Source organism: Populus alba, chromosome 1, assembly GCF_005239225.2.
Source record: "Populus alba chromosome 1, ASM523922v2, whole genome shotgun sequence".
NCBI lineage: Eukaryota > Viridiplantae > Streptophyta > Magnoliopsida > Malpighiales > Salicaceae > Populus > Populus alba.
The window spans coordinates 49,366,018-49,389,685 of record NC_133284.1 but is presented as its reverse complement, the minus strand read 5'-3'; the positions used below and the strand labels follow the sequence as shown (position 1 = coordinate 49,389,685).

At 34.8% G+C, this 23,668-nt stretch overlaps 1 protein-coding gene, 1 long non-coding RNA gene and 1 pseudogene across 4 annotated transcripts; 1 reads left to right on the top strand and 2 right to left on the bottom strand.

Moving 5' to 3' along the window:
* Positions 1–13,953: 13,953 nt before the first annotated feature.
* On the bottom strand, positions 13,954–14,878 carry LOC118027843 (uncharacterized). 2 transcript variants are annotated; one of them, XR_012168592.1, is made up of 2 exons: positions 14,845–14,878; positions 13,954–14,659 (listed from the first exon to the last, which is right to left on the bottom strand). It is a non-coding gene; the product is annotated as an uncharacterized lncRNA (long non-coding RNA). The 2 variants fall into 2 exon arrangements; XR_004683900.2 differs by having other exon boundaries at positions 13,954–14,606.
* On the top strand, positions 14,257–16,185 carry LOC118027835 (cytochrome P450 716B1-like; annotated as a pseudogene).
* A 1,920-nt stretch (positions 16,186–18,105) lies between these two features.
* On the bottom strand, positions 18,106–22,831 carry LOC118027826 (uncharacterized). Of its 2 annotated transcripts, XM_073406096.1 has the most exons (8): positions 22,374–22,499; positions 21,856–22,079; positions 21,217–21,357; positions 20,742–21,107; positions 20,213–20,458; positions 19,273–19,365; positions 18,882–19,082; positions 18,106–18,651 (listed from the first exon to the last, which is right to left on the bottom strand). In XM_073406096.1, the coding sequence occupies exons 2-8, from the start codon at positions 21,859–21,861 to the stop codon at positions 18,436–18,438; spliced, it is 1,269 nt and encodes a 422-aa protein (XP_073262197.1). In that variant the 5' UTR covers positions 21,862–22,079; positions 22,374–22,499; the 3' UTR covers positions 18,106–18,435. The 2 variants fall into 2 exon arrangements, with proteins under 2 accessions (XP_073262197.1, XP_034887208.1); XM_035031317.2 differs by lacking the exon at positions 21,856–22,079 and having other exon boundaries at positions 22,374–22,831.
* Positions 22,832–23,668: the final 837 nt, after the last annotated feature.

The window sequence follows — 23,668 nt, the reverse complement described above, 5'->3', positions numbered from 1 at the left end:
ATACTCAAGAGATTTAAGCTTGAATCATGCAAAGAAGTAACAACTCCATTGGCACAAAATGAGAAGATTTCAAAGAATGATGGTGAGCAACTTGAAGAACCTTCTGCATATAGAAGTTTAGTAGGTAGCCTACTATACTTGACAGCAACTAGACCTGACTTGATGTTCCCAGCTGGTTTACTATCAAGGTTCATGAGCTCACCTAGCAATGTTCATATGGGAGTTGCCAAGAGGATCCTAAAGTATATTAAAGGGACAACCGATCTTGGAATCTTGTATTCAAAGTCAGGAGGAGTAAAATTAAGTGGATATGCAGATAGTGACTGGGCAGGGAGTGTTGATGGTATGAAAAGTACTTCTGGATATGTTTTTACAATTGGTTCAGGTGCAATCTGTTGGAATGCAAAAAAACAAGATGTGGTGGCACAATCAACAGTTGAAGCAGAGTATATTTCCCTAGCAGCTGCTGCAAATCAAGCAATATGGTTGAACAAATTGCTTGCTGATCTAGGCCAAGAACAAAGCTCACCAACTGAGCTTTATTGTGATAACAAGTCTGCTATTGCTATTGCTCAAAATCCTGTTTAACATGGGAGGACCAAGCACATCAATGTGAAATTTCACTCCATAAGAGAAGCTGAGAAGAATTTACTTGTAAAGCTTCATTATTGTCCAACCGAAATACAACTTGTTGATATAATGACTAAAGCACTTCCTAAAGCAAGGCTGGAATTTCTAAGGATGAAACTCGGTTTGTCCAAGGAAAATCTCAAGGAGGAGTGTTAGAATCTATGAGAATTTGCCTCATTTGATAGCTGTTAGACTTAGTCTTTGGTTTTATCTTCATAACAGATTCTGCTGTGAAGATTTGCTATTATTTTGCATTAGTAGTAATCCAATAAATCTCTCATGTTTGTTGAGAATTTATAGCCTTTTTGAATTTGATTGTAAGCCTTTAAATAGGCAGTCTCGATTTATAACAATTCATTATCTTTCAGCTTCAACTTTCTCTCTTTTAGAATTCTCTGCAATTGTTATTCATTTTAAACTGCAGCTTTCAATATTATTCATTTAACTGCAGTTTCAACATAACAGTTGAGAACTAGGAACAACTACAGTTTTTGCTCTCACAGCATCATCTATCAGCTGTGAACTTTTTTTTCCCATGCTGTAACAATATTCACAAATCACATTGGATGGAAACCATATGCACAGGACATTAAAGCATCTTTCTTCATGCAATCATATGGTAAAACAGATTCACATAATAAATGAATGACACAACAATGTTGATTGGTGTGATAATTCTTTGTAAGTGAACAAAACCACAACAAATCTACAAATCTGTAATTAAGTAATAATTATACTATTGAGTATTGAAATTTACCAAAGGAATTACTATTTAGAAATAAAACTAGATTTTATAGAATTAACCACCTAAATTAAACTAAAATAATTGGCAAAAATAAATTAAAATAACAAAGAATAAAATTTAAGATTGTAGAAATAATAATAATAAAAATAAATCTAGAGCTTTTGATTTTATATGTTAATTTCATGCAATTTATTATTTTTAGTTATATAATTCTAAAATTTTATATTAATAATTAAAAGATCTCTTTCGTCACAACTTAGTTTTTTACCCACTTTTTCATAAATTTTCCAAGAAAATACAAAATTATCAAAAAAATATGTTTTTGATGTGATTTGGCTAATTTTCCAACCATTTCACTTATTATTTTTGTATTGAAATAAATAAATAAATAAAATCAATAGATTTTAGTGAAAAAATAATAAGGAACAGTTTAATATTTTTCCATTAAATTAGTCCTTACTATTTTTTCATTAAAAATCTTCTTTCACTTCCATTTCTTTCACCTCTTCCAATTATTTTAGAGTCAAGGAGCACTATCCACCAGTCATCAGAGTTCATATACCCAACGATAGCCACCTCATCTTCTTCTTCTTCCATACGAGGCAACAACAATCGTTTCTTCTCTCTTTTATCTCAACCGACGATATCTCCATTGCAGTACCTGTTCCTTCTGCACAACAACAACAAAATTAATTCCTTATGACAGCTAAAGCCTCTTGCAGTAGCTTGAGGTGTCTCGATCTCTCCTTGATCAATTTATAAACTCAGATTATTTTTTTAGAAAAAATTGCTAAAATATTATGAAATTTAAGGCAAAATACTCATTGCTGTGTATAATTCTTAGACTATTTGGACATTGTGTATTTGTGATCTGAGATGATTTGATAATTTGTATTGGATTGTTAATTTATTTTCAGGATGTGATGGTTATTTGAATATTAAATGTTAGTTCACAAATTATACTTGAATTTATATTAATTTGAAAATTAAATATTGAGTTATTGGTTATGCTTGTGTTCATGTTGATTCATTTGATTTAATATGTGAATTCGAAGGTCTGAAACTAACAATATTTAAGTTGGTTTTTTTTTTTGGCATTGTTGGATTATTAAACTGGTGGATGGGGAATAAATAGTTTGTGCAATTTTATTGTCTAAAAATTAAAGCATATATTTGACTGCCTTTTTAAGAGGTAACAAGATTTTTAAATAAGTTAGAAAACTCTACACCTCTTAAAAATAACTAGGAGTTTGAATTCATAAAGGAAATAAATAAAAAATCAGAATTAAAAACATAAAATCCATAAAAAAATAAAAAAATACTAAAAACTATCATATCAGAAGTATCAGTGCTCAAATCATGATTTTGAAAGTTTCAATGACCTATTCAGAACATGGTGGCTTTCATAGGAAAAGTTGCCTACTAGTTTTGGCTATTCTAGATATTTTCTTGAAATTAGACATATTCCTATTTTATTGGTACATAAAAGTATTTATCAGGTCATTCACACAGTCTAATTGAGTCAAATTTTTATATAGTAATGTCAGATCATCACTTTGCAGCTCAAAACCACTTATATCTACTAGCCTAACTACATCATTGGTCCATTGATTTCATTGTGGCTAGAAATTCCTATTACTTCATTACTACAAAGTTGGCTTCAAATAACTCTTTAAGAATATGAAAGAAGAAATTTTAGGATTTGTACAACCCTTAAGCTTAATGACAACTTGAGCTTTTTTCTTAGTAAATTTTAGTGGTTGATTACAATTCATAAAAGAACTTGAATAATCACAAAATTAAATTTTAACACCATAATCATTTTAATTAAGAAATTATCTCCTCTACTTATGCCTCTAAAATAGTTCCTTAAAATTTATTATAAATTCATGATCACAATCTTATAGTTTTTTCTTCTTCATCTCCAACTAATTGATTGGATATATAATTCTTTATCTTGCTCCTGCAACTTTATCATTGTGAGTTAGTTATGTAATTTGTTTCTTCGTGCCTTTTATTACCAATATCTCTTTATTGAGGAATAACCTTTTCATCCCCTCTTAGAGGAACATGTCCTATTCCGTGACTATCTTTTTTAGCCATTTAATAGCATTCAACAATTAACCATCGGAAATCATTGAATATGAGAAATCTTTATGGATTGCTTTGTTCAAAACACAACTTTGTCATAATGGGAAATTTCCTATCCACAATTCATTCTATCCATAAAACCTTCATGTTTCTGTCTAGCCAAATGATTCACTAATGGAAAAGAATATCATAAACCATAGACTTCTTTTTCATCTGTCTGTACATTGAAAACTCCTACTATTGAAGGAACTCTGGGGCAGATCTGGGACCAGCTGGTAGGCCACTGAGATATCCCATCCACCAGGATGTCCTATTCTCTGTTTAAATCAAATAAAACACCATCCAACTTGGAGTGGCTTGGATGAGTACGTACCCGGTAGGTTGGGTTGGGTGTGTGTTGCCATGCCTAACAACAAATTAAGTGCAACTACAGAGCCACAAGGAGATCCGACAATGAAATGTCTTAAGTTCTTTCATCTAGGACATTTTGCATATTTATTGTCTCCCTTACAAACAACGTGAAAAATTGTCTTTTTACTGATTCAAACCATATGCATGATTGGTCAAGCTGTACTACTGACATTTGTTATGGGCCAAGGCTCTATCTCCTGAATGGATAACGCCGTCTCTCCTGCTGGTATTGTTGCATGCTGCGCTAAGATAAGATCGATCAATCATGTTCCCTTACTGTTGCTGCAACTTGTTTGTTGGATTCTATATATGATGTTGTAAGAGAGGAAGAGAGACCAAAAGAGAGAGTTTGGAGTAATTTTGTTGGATAAATGAAGGGACTACTATGATTAGTAAATAGGTATTTGATGGAAATCTAGATCATATTTTGTTGCTAACATCACACATGCTGTAGAGGAATTGCAAGTAGATGACAAATTCATTTCAGACTTGTGCTGCAACTAATGCTGCTTTCAGTATCTTTTCTCTTGTGTGCTAGCTATTGCATCATTCTGCTGTGTGTTACCTCTTACATTGTCAATCCTTTAATAAAAAATTTCCTAAGCCCTACAGCTAAATTTTCCTTTTTGTTATGCAGTGCTCGAACAACTGAGGTTCTGTAGAAAATCGCAACCTTACTAGAAGAAAATATGAAGAGTGGAATTTAATTAACTTGGTAACGTGGCTTCATGAGCTCTGCCAAAAAAGTAGTATTAAGGCTTGGCTGTTTCTCCTTTTAAATACAAGGGAGAGGCTTAAACTCGAGATTTCCTGGGGAGAGGCATGCAGACATCGGTGCCGGTTGAGAGTCTCTATACATTGCTTGTCCTATTAACGTTCACTGTAAAAAATGAGAAGACAAGTGATCTTTATTTTTACAGAGGAGATCTTTATGTTATAAATTCTGAATAATATAAATATTCTATTATGAAATAATTTATAAGATTGTTTAAATAGGAAAAAAAACAACAAAAAAATATGGAAAGAACTTGATGGAAGATGCTTACACTCTTAGTCCTAACTATACACATTAATTTCAAGTGCTCTCAAACAGTTCTCATCTCAACTTCATTGCAATCGATTTGATTGGTCTTATTAGTCTTACATGAACTTGATAGCGCATGATTTCAGGAGCATGATTCTACTTATGAAAATCATATCTAATATGATCAAATCAGATGATGATTTTCAACATACCTGAAGAGAAATAATATTCTTCTTGTTATTTCAATCAATGAAAAGATTACAACTTATATTGATGGTTCTGCATCAGGATCCTATACTATTGCCTATAATCAAGCCTAATTATTTACAAATAAGGGAACAAATAATTTAACGATTCAATTATAAGTTTACTGCCAACTTAGTGCTAATTAATTGATTTATTGCCTATTTAGTGCTAATTTGGTTTATTGCCTAATCAGTGCTTGATTTTCTTAACACTCCCTCTCAAGTTGAAGTGTATATTAATTATACCCAACTTGCTAAGTAAATTCTCAAACTGTGTGGAGCTTAATGGCTAAGTAAATAAATCTGTCGGTTGGTGTGTAGTTCGAATGTAGGATGTCTGAAACATTCCTGCTTGAATCTTCTCACATATCAAGTAACAATCTATTTTGATGTGCTTTGTTCGCTCATGAAATACTGGATTTGATGCGATGTACATTGCTACTTGATTATCATAGAATAGAGTCACTAGTAGTGAGTGATTTATCTTCAAGTCCTTTAAAATATTTTTCAGCCATATAATCTCGCAACATGTAGTAGCTATAGAGTGATATTCTGCCTTTGCACTTGAATGCGATATTATCGTCTGTTTTTTGGTCCTCTAAGAAATAGGTGCTCCTCCAAGTAAAATGCAATAACTAGTAACTGATCTTCTCGTGTCCTTACAACGAGCCCAATCAGCATCACAAAATGCTTGTAATTGAAGGTTACCTATGGATGGTAACATGATTCCTTGTCCAGGTGTTTGCTTGATATATTTGAGGACTTGATGAGCTGCTGCCAGATAGGGTTGCCGAGGTTTGTCCATGAACTGACTTAAGATGTGCACAACATAAGTCAAGTCTGATCTAGTTATAGTCAGGTATATTAACCTTCCAACTAACCTTCTGTATGTTGATCCATCACTCAAAAGCTTCCCATCAAATTGTGTTAATGATACATTTGTTCCAAAGGAAATCAGGATGGCTTGACACCCAAAATCCTGTATCATTCAAAATGTCGAGGGTGTATTTTCTCTGTGACAAACTGATGCCATGCCGTGATCTTGCAACTTCTATGCCGAGGAAGTACTTAAGTTGTCCCAAGTCTTTTAGCTTGAATTGTCTGGACAAGAAAACCTTGGTGTTCTCTATGTCTTGCAGATTATTTCCATCTAATATCACATCATCCACATATATTAGTAATGCTAGAAAGTTACCCTGATAGTTGCGGACAAATAAGGAATAATCAGATAAAGACTGGTGGAATCCTACAACCTTGAGTGCATTAGACAAATTGGTAAACCATTGTCTGGAGGCTTGTTTCAAGCCATATAGGGATTTATGAAGTTTACAAACTTGTGTCTCCCCCTTTCGTTCGAAGCCAAAAGGCAGTGACATGTAAACATCCTCATTCAAGTCACCATTCAAGAATGTATTGTTGACATCTAATTGATGGAGATGCCAGCCACGCAAAGCTGCCACACTGAGTAAGACACGGACAATGACCATTTTAGCGACAGGGGCGAAGGTTTCCTGGTAATCAACGCCTTCAATTTGGTTGTACCCCTTAGCCACCAGCTGAGCCCTATACCTTTCAACTATACCATTAGCTTTTAGCTTGATCTTGTACACCTATTTATAGCTGATTGGTCGTTTATAAGAAGGCAAGGGAACCAAGCTCCAAGCTCTAATAGCTTGTAAAGCAGCGATTTCAAGATGCATGGCCTCATGCCATTGGGGATGTTGAACAGCCTGGGAAAAACTGGCAAGTTCTTTGAGAAGGGTGAGCTGAGTGGTATAAGCTTTATGATTGGGAGAAAGATGATCATAAGATGAGTAAGAACAAAAAGGATAAGCAATACCTGAAATGTGAACCAAGTTCGTGGAGGATGACGGTTCAGATCTTAAAGGGAGAGTCATAGCAAGGTGAACGTCCTACAAATAAGAAAGAGTGGTAATAGAACGATTGCCACGACGAAGAGGTTGAGTGGGAACAGGAGAGGAGTCGGGTTGAGTGTTTTATGAGGAATCAATTATGTGTGGGGTAGGGGTGGCTAGAAAGGGAAGATCAGTAAGTGTTTGATAGGTAATATGAGAAGGGGGTGCAAAGTCTATGTCAAAAGGTAAAAATGAATTGGGAGTGGGAGAAGTACCAACACTTGGTGTAAGGGAAGGAAATATATTTTCAAAGAAAATGACATCCCTTGAGACTATGACCCGTTTTGTAGCTAGTTCAAAGACTCGATATCCTTTTTTCCCATAAGGATAGCCAAGAAAAATATATTTAGATGCTCGAGGATCAAATTTGGAGCGACTCTGTGCATGAGTGGAAACAAAACATAAGCAACCAAATACTCGTAAGTGTGAATAATTAGGAACTATGTTAAATTTTTCATATAATGTCTTTCTGTTGAGAATGGGGGTTGGTGTGTGATTGACGAGGTAAGCAGAAGGAAGAATAACATCACCCCAAAATTGATAAGAAAGACCTACCTGAATAAGTAAGGCATGTGCTATATTTAACAAATGTCTATGTTTGCGTTTGATAACACCATTTTGTTGTGGAGTATTAATGCAACTAGTTTGGTGAATGATACCTTTATTAGCGTAAAAACTTTTGAGTTTGAATTCAAGACCCTTGTCACTATGAATAATTTTGACTTTGGAATCAAATTGATTTTCAACCATGTTGATAAAGTTGACTAGAAGATCCCTAGTGTCTAATTTGTGTTTCATAAGATAAATTCATGTACATCTAATGTGATCATCAACAATAATGAGAAAATATTTTGCACCTGAAATATAAGCAACTTTATAACCACCCCAAATGTCAACATGGATTAAATCACATGGAGATATACTGGTAATAGAACTTGAAGAAAATAGAAGTCTTGTTTGTTTTGCTAACGAACAAATTAACCATTTATTGTGAGAACAAGAATTAACTTTAGGAAATAAGTGGGATACTTTGGCTGAGGGATGTCCAAGATGTTAATGCCAAAGGTTCGGATGAAGAGTTTGGGCATGGTTGCATGTTCCTTTCTTGGCTTGGTCGAGAAAGTGTAGACCCTCCCTTTCAATTCCTGTCCCAATGACACGATCAAAAGATTGATGTCTTCTCCTAAGTGCAGGAGTGTCGAAGTAATAAATAACCTGGCAAGACCGGGGTCGAACCACAGAGAGGTTAATTGTATAAATTATAAATAACAACAACAACAACAATAACATCAATAATAACAATAATAGTAATAGTAATAACAATATTAATAGTAGTAGTAGTAGTAGTAGTAGTAATAATAATAATAATAATAATAATAATAATAATAATAATAATACTCAGTACGTGGCGTTGTTATACCTGAGAATGATCTAAAAGATCGGGTCACAGGTTTTCAGCCTATATACTGAGTTTATGAAAAGATCAAAGAGATATATTATATAATATAAACAGATTTTTGATGCGAATGAACAAGGCAAGACCAACAATGTTAGGATCCTTGATCAAACACAAAGCATACTTAACGTACATAAAATATAACAAGAATTTAAATAATAGTAGTATTAGTAGTAGTAATAATAATAATAATAAAAAGAGAGGAAGAAATTAATGAGAACCTTGAGATGGAAGATTACTGTAAGGATTAAACAATGATAAAAACAAATGTCAAGGTTAGAGGATCCACTAATGGTATTTCAAACAAGTATAGTATAAACTCTTATTACTCAATTTGGAAACCACACACGAAGGAGGTTCCAATCGGATGATTTGTCATTAATAGCTCATTATAAATTGTTAACATGATCATATTAATTATCTTATTTACGTAACACCAAACTTTTAAATATTTTCAGGAATTCATGATGCTTACTTATGTTAACAACAAATCAAGTTCCTTTCATAGCACATGTGTAGGTAATACCATACGGTTGAGTTATGAGAGTGCCAAACATTTGTTGTACCAAGTGTTATACAACACAAATCTAGATGAACCATTTAACAAGCAAGGTATTAAAAATTAGTAAGATAAAAAGATAAGACATGTTAATATTAAACATTAAGGTCCATGTTGAGTTTACACTATACTTATTCTTACACCATTAGTGTAACCTTTTCACCTTGACATAATAAACTTAGCTAAACATAATGAAGAAGAGAAACATAAATAAACAAAACAAGAACATAAATAAGATACAAGTTAACTAAGGAAAGGAAAGGAAATGAAAAGCATAAACAAGATATTAATGAAAGCAAAACTTAAGAATTACAAAAAAAATATAAAGAGAGAAATAAAGAGCAAGTTCTTGATCTGAACAACCAAGCCCCTAAATACATGTCAAATGCCTCCTTTTATAGGCCAAAATTCAGAATTATTGATTTGATGACTAATTGTTGAGTGGGTGGTCAACTCTTAACTTTGTGAAAATCCTTATCTTCTTGTCTGAATAAAACCAAATTGTTAGCATCAGAAATGGGCCCTCTTGAAAACATGAAAGTTGTAGGAAATTGACTCAGCTTTCCAGAAAAAAAAAAATGGAGGTCATTTGGACTTCTAGAACTCCATATATGGGCCAAACACTGAACAGTGTTCGGGTTGCAGGATAGATTCAGACTTCTCCGTTGTTGCTATAATTTGGACTTGCAAACGGCCTTCTTAGATCTTGGTGTCCACATAAAAGTTGTAGGCCTATGTCTTACTGATTTTGTGTAAAAACTTGAGATCATTTTGACATCTAGAACTCGAGATATGACCTAATTACCAAACAGTGTTCCAGTTTGGACTGCGCCAACATCTCTTTTCTAAGTTTGGCCCGCTCTTTGTCATTTCAATTTCCATACTTGAACTCATCAATCAATCCTTTGATTTATGTGATAGGCCTACATTTAAGATGAACATTTACCGTATATTAAGGCATTTTATAGTATTAGACTTGTTATTATAAAACATGCTTTAGTTAAGGAGTTATTGATACTTTAAGTGCAAAATGATGATATAAAACCTTGATAAATATACACTTTTAAGTACTAATCACCCAATCATCTTCCCCGAATGTAGGTCCTGAATCACATAAAACTAGTTTAGAATGATGGTTATACAAGAGAAATCATATGTAAACTTGCTAATTGAAATTAAGTTCAATCGAAAATATGGGACACACAAAACATTGTCAAGAATTAAATCAGAGGATAGGTGAACTCTGCCAATATGAGTTACTTGTGTTATTGATCCTTTCAGTAATTCAATAGTGTGACCATTAACAGGTCTTGAGTATGTGAATAGATTTTGATTACAAATCATATGATCTGTGCACTCACTGTCCAAAATCCATGTACTTCTGTTGCCATTAGAAATGAGTGAAAAAGCCTTACCCAAGAGTTCATCATGAGTTGGGTAGTTACTAACATGATTGGCAGAGGTTGTTTTAGTTTTTAGCATGTTAAGTATCTATTTGCATTCTTTGGCTGTGAAGGGAAAACTCATCTCCTTTCTTTCATTCTTGTGTGACGCCACTTGGTTGCCCTTGGAAATTGTCGCATTAAACTCAGATTCAGTCACTGCTTTCTTTTTGCGACAATATTTTGCTGTATGTTCCTTACAATGGCAACAAGTGCATTTGAGATGTGCGCGGAAATCCTTGGTAGTGTGATTTGTTCTGTTACACTTGGAGCATCTCGGTTCAGCTTCAATCACATGGTTTGAATTCCTTACAACAAAGACAACAACCTTAGGTTGAGCATGGCTTTTCTCGGCTGTTACCTCTGATTGTTTCTCATGGCGAATGACCAGTAAATATGCTTTGTTTACTGTGGGTAATGGATCTTGTAGTAGAGTGTTGCTACGAACACCCACGTATGAATCATTAAGACCCATGAGGAATTTCATGGTTTTTTGTCTCCATGTATGCAGCTACTTCTTTAATTGATCCATAAGTGCATGTTGGAAAAGTGCAAAGTGCAAAGTGCATCGTGCTCATCCCATAAGCCTTTTAGCTTTGTGAAGTAAGATCCCATAGACATGTTTCCCTACACATAGTCGTGAATTTCATTCTCGACATTAAATAGTTGAACCACATTCACATGCGAGAATCGTTCTTGTAAATCAAGCCATATTTGTCTGGCATCTTTGTAGTTGATGATGCTTGTGGCAATTTCTTTGGACATGGATCCTAATAGCCAAGTTTTCACCAGATTATTGCATCGATTTCATTGTTGATGGTCATCAAATTTCTTCTCATCAGGCTCCTTCATTGAGCCATCTATGAACCCAATCTTATTTTTAACTGTCAGAGCCATAGTCATGGATTGGCTCCATGTACTATAGTTGTCTTCAACCAGGGATTGTGGCACAAGAACAACGCCAGGTTGATCTGAATGGTGAAAATAAAATTGATGATTGGGATGATCCCATGTTGCGTCTGTTGTTGTGCTTCCTTGGTTTTGGTCTGCCATAAAAGTTGGTTGGAGGCTTTGTGCTTTATTTTGATACCTAGATTATTGCTCCGATACCATGAAGAGAAATAATATTCTTCTTGTTATTTCAATCAACGAAAAGATTACAACTTATACTGATAGTTCTGCATCAGGATCCTACACTATTGCCTATAATCAAGCTTAATTATTTACAAATAAGGAACAAATAATTTAATGATTCAATTACAAGTTTATTACCAACTTAGTGCTGATTTGGTTTGCTACCTATTCAGTGCTGATTTGGTTTATTGCCTAATCAGTACTTGATTTCCTTAACAATACCATAACTCCATCAGCATTTCAAAGCAATATCACAACACCATCAACGTATATATCAAAGCAGATAAGATCATATTTGCCAATCACAACAGCATAAGCATATCATAGTAGATATAATCATCATGAAAGCTTGATTATTATCTGATGATGTTTCAAAATTCAAGATGTTTAGGACTATAGTTTAATTTTTGGTGTTGAATAATGGGTTTAATCAAGTGTTCTTGCTATTTAATCTATTCTTTATAGCAAGGGAAGATAGTAGCTTAATGTATGAATCCTAATACATGCAAAACAATACCATTTTGGTGGATTTAAGAACCTTTAGATGCTTAAGTTAGTATATTTGTAGAGATAGTAAAATAAATATGCAAAAAGCATTAAATTCTACAAATAAGGTTGTTTTCTTGTTTTGATATGAAATAAATATTTTGTAAGAAAATTGTGTTATGTGTATATGTTGATAACTGAGAAATTATGAACTATTTATTACCTGAGTGGTTTAAGGGGTATTTATACTTTCTGAACCTTGTTTTTTGGCTTGAGTGAAGAGATTGAAAAGTCATTGCACATTGACAATATTAATAAGGGATAAATATATCTTACACTAGTATTAATAATGAAAAGATATTCTCAACACAAATATTAATGATGAACAAATATATTTTACAATTGTATTAATAAGATAGAAATATGATAGGCCATAAGAGACTCTTCTATACCTAGGACCTAGGGGTGTAGATGAAGTAAGATTCAGGCTAAAAAGCCTATGTCAGTTAAAAATCTCAAAGACCAGGTGTTGGGTCCAAGAAGTCTGGACTCAAAAAATTAGGCTCAAATCACGTGATAGGGCCCAAGAGATGCCTTAAGCTTGGGCTCATACATGTTTTCAAACTCTCAAGGGCTTAGATCATTGTTAAAACAAGCTTGGGGCACCAAAAAAACTATTTAAAAAATACTGATAAATCTTGATGTATTGCCTGATTATATATATTGTTTTCTGATTTCCTATTACTATAGTTGTATAATATCTTAGCCTTATCAAGCTCCTATAACGTAGAGTTTTTTGTGCCTCCTTGTAACTTTATCTATTTACTTTTTTTATTGTTTATGGTATCATAGCCCTATACCAAGTAGTAGTTAATAAAATTAAGTGAATTTGTGTAAGTTTTAAACTTAAATAATACCGGTGTGTTAAAAAGTAGCATAAAAATTATTGTTGGGCCTCATTTATAAATTGAGATGATTTTTCTGAAAACAGTAACTGATCAGGTTCTGCAACAATATTATTTTTCAGACCGGAATCTTTCTTGATTGATAATGACATTGTTACAAATGAAGAAAACATCAGTTCGTTTTTCCTTTACTGTTGATAATATTTGTCCCCTTCAATCAATATATGTCTTCCAAAGAGTTTGCTAGCAGCACTGATAATACAGCATCCATCCCCTGCAATAATGCTGCATTGATACCATAAACAATAATACAGCATTATTGATGGAAGGGGACAAATATTATCACTGCTGTATTACCTTACCTGCAATAATACAGCATACATTTGATTCATAAATATATCCGTTAGGTTTTTTACTAGGTCCGATCGCAACATATCCATATCCGAATATTCAGATCCTCAAGATGCCTCTACATCACATGTGAGCCAATTAAATCAAGTTGATATTTAGTGCCCCCCCCCCCCCCTCATGTACACTACTGCCTAATTGTTTTATTTCTTTTATATTGTTCTGTTGTGTTAGTATAATTGCATGCATCTTGACGGGGTTTTTTCTATACAGAATATAAACTGTGAAGAGTCGAATTTCACCATGCATGCAAATGTGACTTCATCTCTCTGCCAAAAAAATAAAAATTACCAAGTGTTTGGAGTGCACATGGAACAGGAAGTCATATTTTTTCCTCTCCCATGGCCGAGAATATTCTTATTCTCATCTACAGGAAAAAACAGACGAGAATTAAGAACAGCTACAAATTTTGCTCTCACATGCATCACCATCTATCTGCTGCAACTTTTTTTCTTTTTCCCGCTGCAGCTTTGACAAATCATAGTTGGTGATAGCTTATAGTGAAATCAATAATGCAGATGTGTTCTTGCATCTTTTATTATCATTATAACCAAGATCAATAATTTGTTGCTGGTCGGTAAGATCAGCCAAAAAACTGTCCACGTCAATCTTTTGTAGGTCTAAAGAGCCCTATCTTGGTCAAAATCTCAAAGATTACAATCTGAATCCTCATACATAATTTGTCCCCTGAGCACTCCTATTTTAGTTGACTTACTCAGTCTCTAAACCTACTACATCAGCAGCTTGCAGAAGCCCTTTCCTAACACATATACCCACACAGCCCAAAGAAAAATAAAATAAGAAATGAATCCATTCTTCACCATTTTCTTGTTCCTTGTCCCCGTCTTCCTTCTTCTTGTCAAGGGAAGAAAATCGTCCAACAAACTACCTCCAGGTTCACTGGGGATTCCCATAATAGGCCATAGCCTGCAGCTTCTCAAAGCAATGAGAACCAATACTGCAGAAAAATGGCTTCACGAAAGGATACAAAAATATGGCTCAATATCAAAGCTGACCCTCTTTGGCAAAACAACTATTTTCATATATGGAAATGAAGCAAATAAGTTTGTATTCACCAGCAATAGTAGCACGATCTCCTACAGTCAAACAACGTCTCTGAAGATGATTTTGGGAGATCGATGTATAGCAGAACTCTGCGGACAAGATCACAAGCGCATCAGGGATGCTCTCCTATCATTTCTAAAACCTGAATCATTGAAAAACTATGTGGGGAAAATGGATGAGGAAGTAAGGATGCATATGGAGACGCATTGGAAAGGAAAACAAGAGATCACTGTATGTTATGAAGTTTCCTATGAATAAATTTTTCCCTTTGTTAATTAAAGAAAGATGACTAATATAAGTCGTTTTGTGCTTGCTAACAGGTCTTACCCTTAATGAAGAAGCTATCGTTCGATGTCATTTGCGGAATCCGCTATCATTGCTCTGGAGGAGGATCACATTCACTCAACTGCTACATAGGGCAGCAGCTGCTTTCTTCACAACTCTCACACTTTGCTCTCTAAGAATCCAAACTCATCTCTTCTTCAATGGCTGCCCAACTAGGTGGCTAGTCAAGACCATCCTTCTTTGACAATATCAACATAATTGGCAATATTCCAACAATTGGGAATCGAGCAAGGAGGAACTCGAAGAGATAAGCTACTTGGTTCCAACTGATGGAGGAATATGGTCAGTCATTCATTCACACGCTTCAATCGCGGCCTTCGTGCAAGTGCAAGGGTCCGAAACTTTTTGAAGGATCTCATAGCTGAAAAAAGGATGGAGCTGAAAAAGGGTGCTGATCCTCACCAGGACCTCATCACTTGCTTGCTTAGCACCCGAGATGAAAACAATGGAGAAGGGATGACCGAGAAGGAGATTGTGGATAATGTTATTCTTGTTTTGACTGCAGGACATGACAATTCAGCTATTCTGATAACTTTCATGATCCGGCTTTTAGCTATTGAACCTTCAATCTACGCAGCTGTTCTTCAAGGTATGCATGAACCTTAACTCTTTGAAACCTTGCCGAAAAACACATCTTGATTACATACAATTTTGCCACGGAAGAACAAGAAGGGATAGCTAAAAGCAAGCCCAGGGGAGAGTTGTTAACTTGGGAGGACCTTGCCAAGATGAAGTACACATGGAAAGTAGCATTGGAAACTTTGAGAATGTTCCCTCCAATCTTTGGTGGCTTCAGGAAAGCTGTTAAGGATATAGAATACAACGGATACATCATTCCTAAAGGGTGGCAAGTAAGTTAAATCCTCAGTTTTCAGTTTCTATCTTCTTAAGCTGCTCCAGTGCTTAACAGTAAACTGAACCATCTCTGATACTTAGATATTCTGGACAATGAATATGACTCTCATGGATGACAGCATATTCACCGAACCATCGAAGTTTAATCCGACCAGATTCGACAACCAAGCTTCAATCCCACCTTACAGCTTTATTGCGTTCGGAGGAGGGCCTCGGATGTGTCCAGGATATGAATTTGCAAAAATCGAAGCCCTTGTTACAATCCATTATCTGGTCACTCAATTTACATGGAAGTTATGTGCAGATACTAGTTTCAGTAGGAATCCAAGGCTCGTGCCATCGGAAGGGTTACCAATCAAAATCATACCAAAGAAATAAAATGAAAGCTGTATTTTCTCCCCCTCACTGCACCCCTAATTCAGAAAATATAAATTGCAGTGTGAGCATATCTCGTAGCCCTTCCCGCGTATGCGCGTATGATTTTTTTTTTTTTTTGTTCATAATTATCACGTAATTGTTTGGTAACTTAATGTTATGTTTATCTAATTGTTATTTTAGAAAACTTTGGAATATATATTTTTATATATTTAGGCATGCTTATAACTTTTATTTATCAGTTATTATTACTTGATATATAGATCCTTAATTATGCTTGAGTATTCCATATATACTCTTTAATTTTCCTTTTAGTTTTCTTTTGAGTATCAGAAAACATTTTTTTTTAACTTTCCTTGGCCGCCCATTGAACTCAGGCCTCAACCAAGGATCATAAGCCACACCTTTGTGTGTGTGTGTGTGTGTGTGTGTTTGGCGAAGTGTCTCTAGACCAACTGATCGTTGGTCTCTGATCCTATGATAATTGTCTTTGTTGGAGGTATTGTCCTTGATGAAGACGCTAACATTCAACATCATCTGCTCTTCTGTTTGGAATCGAACGAGGAGCTAGAAGAAATAAACTTGTCACTTGGTTTCAGCAGATGATGGAAGGGGTGTGGTCAATCCCCTTCACAAGCTATAACCGTAGCCGTCAGGCAAGTGCAAGGATTCGAGATATGGGGAAGGATCTCATAGGTGAAAAGAGGGTTGGAACTTGCACAGAAGAGTTCTGATCCACGCCAAGATCTCATCAGTTGCATGCTTAGCACCCGTGATGAAAACAAAAGAGAAGTAATAACTGAGAAGGGAATTGAGGACAATGGTATGCTTCTCATGACTGCAGGACATGACACTTCATCTATTCTGGTAACTTTCCTAATTCGGCTTTTAGCTAACGAGCCTTCAATTTATGCAGCTATTCTTAACGGTATACATGACGTATTCTTCTACTCTGCAACCGACAATCTGTACCGGAAATCTGAGCAGCATAAACAACAACAATATGCGAAACAGTTTTGAACATAAACACTTGAAATGCATTGCATGTCAATGATGACGATTATTATTGTATTTTGCAGAACATGAACAGATCACGATGAACAAGCACAAGGGACAGTTGTTAACTTGGGAGGACCTTGCTAAGATGAGTTACACGTGGAGAATAGCACAGGACTTGAGAATCTTCCCTCCTGTGAGCCTGTCTTCGGTTGCTTCAGGCAAGCCGTGAAAGATGCAGAGTACAATGGATACCTTATTCCTTAAGGGTTTTGTTTCTCTTTTTTGCTTTCGTGCACAACTTTTATCGAAACTCTTCATTTATGATATTTAGATATTCTGGGCAATAAATATGACCCACACAGACGACAGCATACTTCCAGAACCATCATAGTTTGATACAACCAGATTCGAGAACCAAGCTTCAATTCCACCTTGGAGGCTTAAAGCTTTATTCCACCAGGAGGTGGCCCTCGGATATGTCCAGGATACGAGTTCGCAAGGATTGAAACCCTAGTTACAATCCATCACCTCGTCACTCGATTTACATGGAAGTTTTGGCAGATAATTTTTTCAAAAGGGATCCAATGCCAGTTCCAACTAAAGGACTGCCAATCCAAATCATGCCAAAGACAAACTTTACATTCTAGTTTTCTAAATCTAAACAACAGAACTGGTCTCAACGAGTTTGTAGCAAAAAAGATGTTCTGGTATTCCAGCTTCGAGTCTTGACTGCTTAGCACTATCCCACTTATTATAGAATGGTTGCTGTTATGCAGAGCAGATTCACTTGATCAAGCTAGATGATTTCTTTCAAAACCATGGATAATATGTCCGTTATTAAACAAATGAAAAAGATGACAACTACCTAACTGAAACGTGCGACTTGTATGGCGTAGCACTGGCACTTAACAGAAATATACAAGAGTAGTACTCCCAAAAGGGAACATCTTGGCGAATGCAACAAGCAAAACATCTTTCTCCACTCTTGCATGAAATTGAATGTGACAAATGAGATTTTGGGAGCATATCAGAAATTGGAACAAATTCTGTTAAAATAACTAGTACAAGTGGCAACTATGGACTAATTCAGCTTAGACAACTGCGATGGAAGGGAATGACAGAAACAAACACATTCCATGCGTGTAAATAGTCTGCCATGTGGCTAATGTATACGTGTAAGAGAATTAACAGCTAATAGTTTCTGTAGTTTTACACTATCATAGTCATATTTACATTCACTAACAAACCCTTTTGTTTAGCTGCTTCCATGCATCAAATCAAAGAATAATGCAGCCGCTAGCATCAACTATGATTTTACATCAACATCAAGAGATGGGAAGCCATTTAGCAATTCTGTGTTCTGAAGTATTTTGGGGGAAGCGATGGGCACCTTTCATTCATATGGGGGTAAGGATCCATGGTATTGTATTCTGGTAGTTCCATTCGATACTGCCCTTTAATCTGACAAAATGGGAGCTTCACATCGTCTCCATCATTACACCACTTTGGCAGGCGGCTTGAATTGTTTTCAAAAAACCTTAGTGTATAAGCATCTTTGATCTGCATTTTCACCAAGAAAATGAATACATTAAGGGGGCGGTGATGGGGAAGAGCAGCAGAACACATTCAATCATTAAAGTTCTTCATTAAAACTAAAAAGTTTATAGTGATTCTTTTTTTTTCCCTTCTTTCTTTTTTTCTTTGGTTGCAGTAAGTAGAATATTGATGTTAAATATCAATGTCTTGATCCAAACAGAACAGATTTTAATAAGTGTACTTGGAAGACTAACCGTAAATTCAGTCACTTGTACAGAGCTAGTAATTGGATCAAACAGTCCTGCTTCCTTGTACATTTCCAGGACAAAAGCAATACATGAGGTCGACTTTCCATCAGTATACAACCAATCATCCTGTTCAGGAATTGTCAACAATTTTCCAAAGGATGACCCACGCTTTTCAACTTCTACCAAGATATCAGGAAGATCAAGGCCCTACATGGAGCACAAAAGTTAAAATCACAGTTGAAGTTAAAATCACAGTTGATAGAATCAGAACACAGACCTTTCAGAAGAAAACCTACACCTAATTTTCTGACTTCAGAAGAATAAATTCAAGCAGGCACTTATCATTTGATAAGCTAGTCAAATAGCATAAAAATGCTGGATTGATTTATTAAGATACCTGAGTTCCAAGTCGTTTGTTCAAGGCTTCATTCCACATGTTGGCAGCATATTCAGGTTGTATGTGATTCCAAACTGTCATAAAAGAAGCAACCTGCAGGACCACAAAACTGGCAATCAAAACTATGTAGACCAAAAACCTCAAAGTAAAGCTGTACATACAAAATAATTGTTCTGTAAAAATTCTGACTGATGCTGCTGCTTAAAACTTCTGAAACCAATATTTTCATCAATTGGTTTTTTAGATATAATACTCTCCAGTACCCCTATCAGATCAAATGCGCATCTTCAAATATTTAAGGATTGCAAACAAAAGAATTGTTCTGCAAAACTTGGAAAACATTCTTTGGCTGATACTGCTGGTTAAACTTCTGAAACCAATATTTTCACCACTTGGTTTTTAAGTTATAATACTATCCAGTACCCCTGGCAGATCAAATGCACATCTTAAAATATTTAACGGTGATATTCATAACAGCATCACAGTGAAATTCTTCAAGTTTTTTGAAGATGCCACATATGGCTCAAACTTGTTGATGGCAGTTAAACATGCAAATAAACTAGGTTTCTAACTTCATTTCATCAAGATTACAAGTTCTTATTACACTAGATGTTTTATCTTATAAATTTACAACTTATGTTATGAACACATCAGCATACAACTTCACGATATAATGCCAACACAACTTTCCTAGACAAACTAGGCAGAAACAAGAAAATTAACTCATCACTGTAATCTTCTTCCTTATCTAGGGGTAACAACATGATGCACATCATACATGGTTAACCTTGGGGGGGGGGGGGAGCTGGAAAATATCTTGTGATGACCCATCTACTTTAGAAATGAAAAAATCATGTTGTCTGGTGTCCATGATAAGACGGTAGAAAAATAAGGAAGAAATAAATTATAGCAGCAGCATTAACATGGATAGTTTCACTACCAGATGAGCATCCAATGGTGGTGGATAGTTCCCATCCAGAGTGTCTATCCAGCTGAATATCAAGTTATGATATCCATAAGGTTTTCCATTCATGCTCAAAGCATACTCCCACGCAGCAGTCTCATTGAACTTAGCTCTCACATCAGGATGCAGAGGAAGCAGTGCAATATGTGGATTTGAGTTGTCCTTATTCAGCTCAAATTCCCACCATTCATCCCAGGGTAACACAGCTATAACATCTTCTCCCTGCAAAATGGACGAAAATGTTCAAATTAGCCAGACAATTAATGTGGCTATCTTGGTTTCTCCTGAGATCGCCAGGTGTCCAGAAAGAACTGAACATGAATGTTTTGGGGAAATGCCATATCCTAGGCAGTATCACACCTTCACATAAATCATTGGACAAAGAATAGAAAATTATTTTAAAAAAAAAAACCCAAGTGGTGATGTTAAATGTTGTTCTATCAAATATAGGTTACACCATTGAAGTACTATATTGTACATATTTAGCAAGCTCCACTTAGCTTACCTGTTCATTTTCATTTCCTGATTCGCCAACCCATAGTTTTCCTTCAGAATCCCGTAAGAAAACAGCAGAATGACCAGCATAAGCTCCACTGACCCACTTCTCCAAAGTCTCAAAACCACCCCATCTTCCACGAATTTTTGATATAACAAGGAAGTCACCAGAGTGAATATCATCAACACTGATGTTGGTAGCCCAAGGCTGAGGACGCTGTTCAAAGGTAGCTCCCATGTGTTTCTCCAGGAACCCAATATTAGAATTCTCACCCCATCCAGTATTTGTAAATAAGGGAAAGACATCCCACAGTGCTTGAAGGGTTCCAAGCATCCCCGCGTGCATAAGGAAAATAGAGACTCCCCGATTTTTCACCTGATTTCATTGAAAGTAAGATCACAACAGTAGCTCCAATCTTAAAACCAAAAATAAAACAAACTAGCTATTGTATTAAATACAGAAATGACAGGAAGTGGCAACTTACATATTCGTATTCAGCTTTGCTTTCCCACTCTTTAAACTCTAATGTATGTTCTCGAGATAATAAGTAATAATCCCATGTTACACGATATGGAGTGGCAAAGACATAAATATCCATGCATGTCCAGCTGTGAGCATTGCTAACCTAAACAGCATAAAGACACATTTCAAATCACTACAAGCACAAAAAAATGTGACCACTCATAGGTGCTAACACAGATAAACCACCAAAAGTAAAACTTACATGGACAAACAGAGGTCAGTTCTTTCCCTCAAAATAAAAACATCCATTTACCATATAACAAATCCTAAAAATTTCAACAAAATGAACCAGACTCCAAACTAGAAAAGGTAAAATAAAACTCAATCGCGATGCTCCAGGCATTGCAAAGCCCGAAAAAGATCAAATTCAGTTCTAAAATTTAACAAAACTCAAATCCCTATATTAAATTCTCAAATTCAACAAAACAGCTAAAAGAAAAAAAACCAGTCACCATAATATTTTTTTTAAAAAAGTCGATTAAAACCTGGATTCGTGCTATAGGAACTCTCACCAGACATTCAACTCATGCAAACCACGTACCAAATGCTCCATATTTTCAGCAAAACCAACTAAAATGAAATCAAAACAATCACACCATACCCCCATATTTACTTCCTTTAACAGCCAGATACCAACCAAACGAGCTTCAACTCACACTAAAATAAAACACATCCAATATCATTGCAAAGATAGTAAAAATGGTCAAAATTCCAACAGAACCAATCAAAACAACCACACCAAAACCCCAAATTGACTTCCTTCCACACCCTGAAAAGCTTCAATTCCACAAAAACCTAATACATGCAATATCCAGATACCAAAACCTTCAAATTTCAACAAAAACATCAAAACTTCTCAAGATTTATATTACCATAAAACAAGAATTTCCCACCACCAAATTAAAAACCCAGAAAGCAAATCCCCCAAAATTCAATCAAAACCAACAACTTCAATAAAACCCAAAACACCAAAAATCCACATATTTATTACCTTAAATACGGATGTAGTACAATCAAATTCAAAACCCAGATAGAAAAATCCTCCAAAATTCAATAAAAGCCAAAAACTTCAATAAAACCCAAACAAAACCCAGAACCAAAAGTCAACATCTTTAATACCTTAAGATGAAGTGTACCACCACCAAATTCACTACCAGTCTTATTATGAAACTCCATCCAAGCCCGGTTCTCGTAAAAGCAAGCACCTTTCCAGTCACCGGTTTCATTTAAAGCAGAGGCAGCACCAACAAATGTGGGCAATAGGTCTACAGCACCATGTAGGCGATTGAGAATAGGCCATGAAACTTGTCTTGGTAACAAAGGAAGCAAATCCTGAGGATGGAAGGGTAATTTTATAGCTAGAGATGATTGTGGGGTGACAAAGAAAAGAAAGAGGGAGATTGTCAGTAATGTTTTCCAAGAGATAGACGGCTCCATGAGAGAGTAAACTGAAGAGTTGAATTGAAAGTTGCTTGCTTTTGTATCTCTTTCTCTTTGTTTGCAGTTTCTTTGGTGTGGATAGAGAGGACCAACGAGAAGGGAAGAGAAAATTTTGTACTTTAAGGTCATTGAATTTTAATTTATTTTTTTCTCTAATGAAAGTACATGTCCTGTCATGATTGGTTTATTTTGTCTTTATATTCAAGTTTTCTCATTTTGACTAATTATAGTTAGGGAAATGGACACATTGGTCCCCATACTATTATACTTGTTTCAATTAAGTCTCCCATCTATCGAGATATCCATCTTCGCATTGTTCTCATATCGTACCTGTATAATGTATCTGTATTTGCAATATTTTTCAATTTAAATATTAGAAAAATCATTTTCACCTGTGTATTAAGGAACAAGAATTTCTCTTTGTATTTCTTTAAGTTGGAGACAAAACTAAATTACTAGCATTGAAAGCCATATAGTTTCGGTACTGTTTTTTTATTTGTTTTTGTGGGTGGAAAGTTTTTTTTTTTTTTTTTTTTAAAGATTTAAAACAAATATCTTCAAATTAGTTTTTATATCATTTTGATGTGATATATTAAAAATAATTTTTTAAAAAAATATTATTATTTAAATAGAATGCAAAATAAAAAGTATTTTCAAAACTAATAGTTGTCACCTTGTTTTAAAAATTATACAAAGAAAATAATATATGGAGTGTTTAAAAATGTAGTAGAGATTACTTTTTAAAGTCTTTTTTACTTAGAAATATATCAAAATAATTTATTTATTTATTTTTAAAAATTTATTTTTAACATCATAATATGATCGAAAAACATTTAAAAACATTAATTTAAAATAAATAAAAAAATTATTATGCATGCCCTAATAGCCTTTTTGATATAAATCTCTCTCTGTAAGGTATTTTATTAATAATTATTTTCGGTTAAGTTTTTATAAAAAAAATAATCAAACTAAAT